This window comes from Alosa sapidissima, chromosome 11 (genome assembly GCF_018492685.1).
Source record: "Alosa sapidissima isolate fAloSap1 chromosome 11, fAloSap1.pri, whole genome shotgun sequence".
NCBI lineage: Eukaryota > Metazoa > Chordata > Actinopteri > Clupeiformes > Clupeidae > Alosa > Alosa sapidissima.
The window spans coordinates 14,677,067-14,683,891 of NC_055967.1; the positions used below are offsets into that span (position 1 = coordinate 14,677,067).

A 6,825-nucleotide genomic window follows, 5' to 3' on the forward strand; every position below is an offset into this window, starting at 1 on the left:
ACACACACACACACACACACCACACACACACACACACACACACACACATCCGTGTTCACTAGACCCAGAGGTTAAATAGCTGTCACGGTGTGTGACGCGGTGCTCAACATGACTTTGGAACATGAACAAGGCCAAGGCAGGCAGTCAGGCGCGGGATGGCCGCCCTCTGGGGGCCATAAAGCCACTCAGGCACGCAGACGGACGCCTCAAAGACCAGGGCCAAGACAGAGGTGCCACCTCAGGGCTGTCTCCACCGGGCCAGGAGGAGAGGAGAGAGCAGCACCCACGGGGCTAGTGGAGAGATGGAGAGATTACTCCTTTCTTTTTCTCCCTCTCTCTCTTCTTTTTTCCTTTGACTTTCTTTTCCTCCTCATTTTCTATCGATCAACTTTTTTCTGTCAAATCTCCACCTTTAAAGCACATGGAATCTCCACTGTGCATGTGTGTGTGTGTGTGTGTGTGTGTGTGTGTGTGTGTGTGTGTGTGTGTGTGTGTGTGTGTGTGTGTGTGTGTGTGTGTGTGTGCCCTGTAAAAGCCCTGACCCACTCTCATGTCCCCTCCTTGTGATCACAGGCCTGGCATCCTCGCGCTACCATGGCACGTGTGTGTCACCCACCACCCCTCCACACTCCCCAAGATCACACTCTCCACTGAGCCGCTGGGCAGGAGCCAACGCTACAGACTGCGCAGAACAGACGAACAGACAGACAGACAGACAGAGAGAGGAGAGGGGAAGAGAAGAGGGGAAGAGAAGAGAGGAGAGGAGAGGAGAGGGCAGTGCCACACTGAGTACGCTGGCACACTCAGCCTGCTGGCACACACTGAGGAGTAGAGTCAGGAGCGACAAAGACACACATGGCAGGGAGGCTGCCAGTCAGCCCCTATGCTTCTGATTCAGGAGGAGAGAGTGACCGTCAGGGAGGGCCTGAACACACTCCATCTGGCCAGGTGGGGCAGGTACACACCATTTGGGGAAGGAAAGCCAGTATAAAGGATCTCAGCAAGAAGGCTAAAGTTTGACCATAGTTCATAAGAAATATGATGAATTAATGACGGTGACTTCACTTGGACCTCATCTAGTTCACACAGTACTTATTTGTCACACTCCAAAACAAGGCTGGAAAATGATCATAAAACATACTACATCATCAAAGGGGAGCAGAGGCTGTGTGTTGGGAAGTATGTGTGTGTGTGTGTGTGTGTGTGTGTGTGTGTGTGTGTGTGTGTGTGTGTGTGTGTGTGTAGATTAGTGTGGAGGTGGAAGATGCCCCTGTGCTGGCAGGCCCTCTCAGGCTCCTTCAGCTCTCATGACGCTCTGAGAGTGTGAGAGAGTGTGTGCAGGATGTGACGCCCCCAGCAACCTGGGTGAAGCCTCCTGCCCCTGTGCCACAGCCAATCAGGGTCAGAGACCCCCCCTTGCCCTCCCCACCCTTTCTCTCCCCCACCCCCCACCCCCTTCCCCTCCATCACCTCTGTGTCCAGCTCTCTGGGCTACTTCAGTGTCGTGGCACTGTGAGGATCGAGGAGGCTAATCCAAAGCGCTAGCTCCTCTCCCCCATCGTATGACTCATGACGGCCCTCTCCCTCCTGCTCGCCTGCTCAGATGGACTCAATCCGGCCAAGCAGTTGCCACTCAGCAGGCGCTTAGCACCAGACAACACCAACCGGCCGCAGAGCTGCGGATGGTTAACCGGTCCTCTAGCTCCCGGTTTCTGCCTTCTGCTTGAGAACGTCACAGCTCAGACATCACTAATGAAAAGACATGGCCAAATTGGGTCCGTATACGTCTTCCGCCCGAGGATACATTTAGAGATCAGCAGAGCATTTGCCGGGACGATTTGGCAAGAAGCATGGCATATCATCCATCGCCACATTAAACAGTCTTGACAGTGATGAGCCAGATCCCTCTCCTCAAAGCCTTCTTCTCCTCCTCCTCCTCCTCCTCCATGCTCTCTGCCTCAATCAGAGGCTCTGTCGTAATTGGGCAGTGGAGAGAAAATATCTACAGTACTCTCCCATCCCCAGATTTAGATTTTGGACTGTCTTTAGACTCTCTGCCCAGAGGATGGCTCAACGGGCTTCCACACAGAAGATCAAACCATGACCAAACAGTGATCTAGTTATAGAAAATGTCAATGTGTGTGTGTGTGTGTGTGTGTGTGTGTGTGTGTGTGTGTGTGTGTGTGTGTGTGTGTGTGTGTAAGATCATGTTCATGATAATTGGGGCCAGGTATTTCATTGTGTTCAACAGTTCTGCACTCTTTAAACAAATGTGTTGAAAAATAACACAACTTGAAAAATAACACACCTCTATGTCCAGATAGGGACAACACAGTTTGTGTTGAGCTGACTTGAAGATAAAATACATTTAACAGAAATGGTCTTACCTGTACATAGAGGTGGGCAGGTCCAGAAACATGGAAAAAAGACAGAGAACAATACATTTAGATACATCAGATTATACACATTAAACACAAAACATTTTGCCTTGATCCAGGCTGGTAGAAGTTCCTATTTTATTTTAGTTCCTATTATTGTATTTTATTTCACAACTATGAATTCAGTTAGTCTTTAGGCAGCAGTGACAAAACAGCACGAGATAAAAAAAACATGGAGATATCAGCAGCAGAGCAGAGTGATGAGAATGGCACAGGGAGGAAAGAGGACAGAGGAGGTGAGGAGGAGAAGAGAGTGGAGGTGAGTAGAGGAGGAGAGGGGAGGTGAGGGGAGGAGGAGGAGAGGGGAGGTGAGTGGAGGAGAAGAGAGGGGAGGTGAGTGGAGGAGGAGAGGGGAGGTGAGGGGAGGAGGAGGAGAGGGGAAGTGAGTGGAGAAGAGAGGGGAGGTGAGTGGAGGAGGAGAGGGGAGGTGAGGGGAGGAGGAGGAGAGGGGAGGTGAGTGGAGAAGAGAGGGGAGGTGAGTGGAGGAGGAGAGGGGAGGTGAGGGGAGGAGGAGGAGAGGGGAGGTGAGGGGAGGAGGAAGAGAGGGGAGGTGAGTGGAGGAGGAGAGGGGAGGTGAGTGGAGGAGGAGGAGGAGAGGGGAGGTGAGGGGAGGAGGAGGAGAGGGGAGGAGGGCTCCCCTGTAGCGCATCACTGTGGGGGGGGGCAGGTGACTGTGGGCAGAGGCCCAGCCTCCTCCAGACACAAAGGGACAGAGTTACACACTGTTTGTCCTTGTGAGGAATCCCTTGGCGAGTGTGGTCTCATCCATCTCTCTTACTGCTCCCCCTCTCTCTCTCTCCCTCCATCACCATGTCCCACTCTTTCCCACTCCCCATTTCTCTGCAACCCACGAAAAAATACCAGTGTGAGTATCAGTGTGAGTGTACATTAAAAAAAAACAGGCCAGGGTCAAATGTGTGCTTTCTAAACACAGTCACAGATTTAAGTCATCTGCTCAATGCAGATTCAAGTGGCTATCTACCATCTATTCCTCATTAGAAGCAACTGGAACACTCCGGAACATAAGCACTTTCATCAAGCCCACAGAATACGTCCGATTCCAATTCCGATGCTTTCCATTCAATTGCGTTTTAAGCGCATGAGCGTTGGTTGGCGTCGTCGGCAGGACGCGAGAGGAGCCGCATGAGAGCGGGATGACAGGAAGTGTTAGCGGAATGTGAAACGGAGCGTTTAGTGGCGCACACCTCCCCGCCCGCTCCCTCGCTTTTTCCCTCCTCGCCGCGGAGATAAGGAGGACCCTCTCTTCCCCCTTTATTTCCCTGCCATTAACTCCAGTGAAATGAGATAGCATTAGGCCGCTCTCCACTCACCCTCCCACCCCCTCATCATTACCGCCCAGTCTCTCACCACTCACACCTCACCCTACACTGCTGCCAGCCCTGCTGAACACAGCCGATAACACACACACACACGCATGCACGCACGCACACATGCACGCACACACGCACGCACGCACGCACACACACACACACACACACACACACACACACACACACACACACACACACACAGGACACACGCGCGCACGCACACACACACACACACACACACACACACACACACACACACACACACACACAGTAGAGAAGCCTGACAAAAACACACATTACACACACACAAATAATAACAACATCAACAACAACAACAACAACAACAGGAAAAAGAGCGTGAGACAGGACACTTGTTCTTGTGATTAAAGCAATGACACCCTCGTCAACACCCCCACCCTCCCAATTACACAACACAAATCTAATGAGCAGCGAATGAGGCCAGCAGCCCCACTGCTGCACACAGGAACTGGAGGGGGGGAAGAGGAGAAGAGAAGAGAAAAGAAGAGAGGAGAAGAAAGGAGAGGAGAAGAGAAGAAAGGAGAGGAGAGGAGAGGAGAGGAGAGGAGAGAAGAGAAGAGAAGAGAAGAGAAGAGAAGAGAAGAGAAGAGAAGAAAAGAAGAGAGGGAGATGGAGAGAAAGTGGGAGATGGAGAGAAAGAGGGACCACCCTGGAGGGCGTGCAGCTTCAGGAGGGCTGCTCCAGCACCAGGGGTCAGTTAGGGAGCTTTGTCAGGGGTCACAGAGCCACTCTGTGTGTTAGATAAAGGTGGATGTGTGTGTGTGTGTGTGTGTGTGTGTGTGTGTGTGTGTGTGGTGATATCCGAACCTCTCTCCTCCCCTCCCTTTACTCCTGAACTCAAGCTCCACCCTGTCACTGATAACGAGCACTCCGAAGCCACTTCCCCTCCTCCACTTCCTCCTCTTTCTCCTCCTCTTCCCGTTGCTCTTCCTCTCCTCCTCCTCCTCCTCCTCCTCTTCCCTCTCTCCTGCACTAGCCCCAGCTGCCTGATTACTCATTTATCACACCTGGCAGCAGCGCTGAACCATAATTACTCTTCCCTTATCCTCACACCCTGTCATGTCTGAGCAAGAGAGAGAGAGAGAGAGAGAGAGAGAGAGAGAGAGAGAGAGAGAGAGAGAGAGAGAGAGAGAGGGAGGGAGAGGGGGAGAGAAGGAGGAAGAAAGTGAACCAGAGCTTTAGGGAGGGAGAGAGAGAGAGGAGAGAGAAAGAAAAGGAGAGGTTCAAGGAGGAGGGGAGAGGTAGGAGAAAGAGGAGAAGGAGGAGAAAAGGAGAGGATGACTTTAGTGGGGTGGAGAGCGATGAGGGCGATGAGAGAGAGGGCTTAGCGCCGATAGAGGAGAAAAACTGAAAGGAGGCTAAAAGAGGAGCGCAGGATGATGAGAGGGACGGAATAATGAAGGGAAAGGTCACAGAGAGAGGATAAAGAGAGAGAGAGACAGAGAGAGAGAGAGAGAGAGAGAGAGATGAGGACAGACTGCAGGGAGGAGGTGGAGAGGTGGTTGCAGGTATCTCTGAGAGGGAGGAGGAGGAGAAGAGGGGAGGAGGTCTGGCTCTCCTGCCATGGTCCTCCTCCCTCTGTGGTGAGCTCCACACCCCCTCGCTCACGGGCCCAGAGGTTCATCAGACGGCTGCCACCGCTCAACCTCTACTGCCTCCGCTGCCGCCGCCGTCCTGATTCCTGCTCATAATTGGAAAAGTAGATAGCACCGGAAATCCAATCTTACGCCTAATATGAGGCTCAGGGGGGAGGAGAAGTCAGAGCCACTAAAAATGCATTACATCCACCCAGTACAGCAGCGGAGCTGATCAAGCTATCTGTGCTGAGGGGATCTTTGGGTTACGCCTCCACACCCCCCCCACAGCACACCTCCCCTCCACCACCACCATGGGCCCCGTACCCTAACTCTAATGGACTCCCGAACCCTCTACATCTAGAGAGTCAGAGCCACAAGTTACAACCAGTGCCCTGAGCCTCCACTAAACCCAACTCTAGTTCAACTCCAGCTCCTTATCTAGTGACTTACAGCGGGGGGAGAGAACACACATATCTCTCTCTCTCTCTCTCTCTCTCTCTCTCTCTCTCATCTCACCATAGGTTCTCTCATTCCTCCTGCATTTCATATTCTCACACATCCTCCTGTTCGTGATCCCTCTCTCCTCACTCCTGTCCCTCTTAATGTTTTCTGTCTTTGTCTCTCCATTCTTCTGTTGTTTATCTCTCCGCCTTGTTTTAACAGCCCCGCTGTGCTCTGTGATTGGCTGTGAGAGTAGTGGGTGGAGGATGTGGGGGTTGGCTGGGTGTGTTGGGGTGTGTTGTTTTGGGGAGGGACTGGCAGCAGGCATGGCATGCGGTTTTTTAAAGCTTCTCTCCGCATCCTCCTTCCTATTTTAACAAGCTTTTTATAGAGCAGTCTTCTTAATAGACGCTCTCTTATAAAAGTGAGGCCGTGCGTGCCATGCAAATGAGCTGGGTGGCACGGGCAGCGGGCGGCGGGTGGTAGCGGTGCCGTGTTTGCTGCGGGCTGATGTATGGGGCCGTCTGTGCGCCACAATTAAAGGGGCGACTGGCGTGGCTGGAGTACCTGCTACATTACGCCTCCTCCCACGTCTGTCACGCAAGCAACACTCCTCCGCTTCAGCGAGCCCACAATGGGCCGGACTGATGAGAGGGATGGCATCAATACTGCTTAACCATGTACACACATACACAGACAGACACACACACACACACACACACACACACACACACACACACATACACACACACACACACACACACACACAGACACACAGACACAGACACACACATACACACACACACAATAATCCCATGTTGTGAAGTGAAATTGCTTGTATGTGTATGTTCCATTGCTGTGAGCATGGTATACACACAGCACGTAGATGGTTTCACTGAAACAGTACGTATTTCTATTACAGATACTGTAGATTGCTGGTCTAATGAGATTAATCAAAGAAGACTTTAGGAAAACCCCATTACTACGTCAAATAGGCCC

At 52.1% G+C, this 6,825-nt stretch overlaps 1 protein-coding gene across 3 annotated transcripts in view; it reads right to left on the minus strand.

Moving 5' to 3' along the window:
* Positions 1–6,825, minus strand: part of wwox (WW domain containing oxidoreductase) — a 171,904-nt gene that overhangs the window by 43,772 nt on the left and 121,307 nt on the right. The window contains exon 9 of one of the 3 annotated variants that reach the window (XM_042110096.1): positions 3,163–3,278. The exons of the other annotated variants lie outside the window; for them this stretch is intronic. Coding sequence (XP_041966030.1) covers positions 3,213–3,278 — 66 coding nt within the window. The 3' untranslated portion in view covers positions 3,163–3,212. Of the gene's footprint in view, positions 1–3,162; positions 3,279–6,825 lie in introns of those variants that run through there. 3 annotated transcript variants of the gene reach the window in all.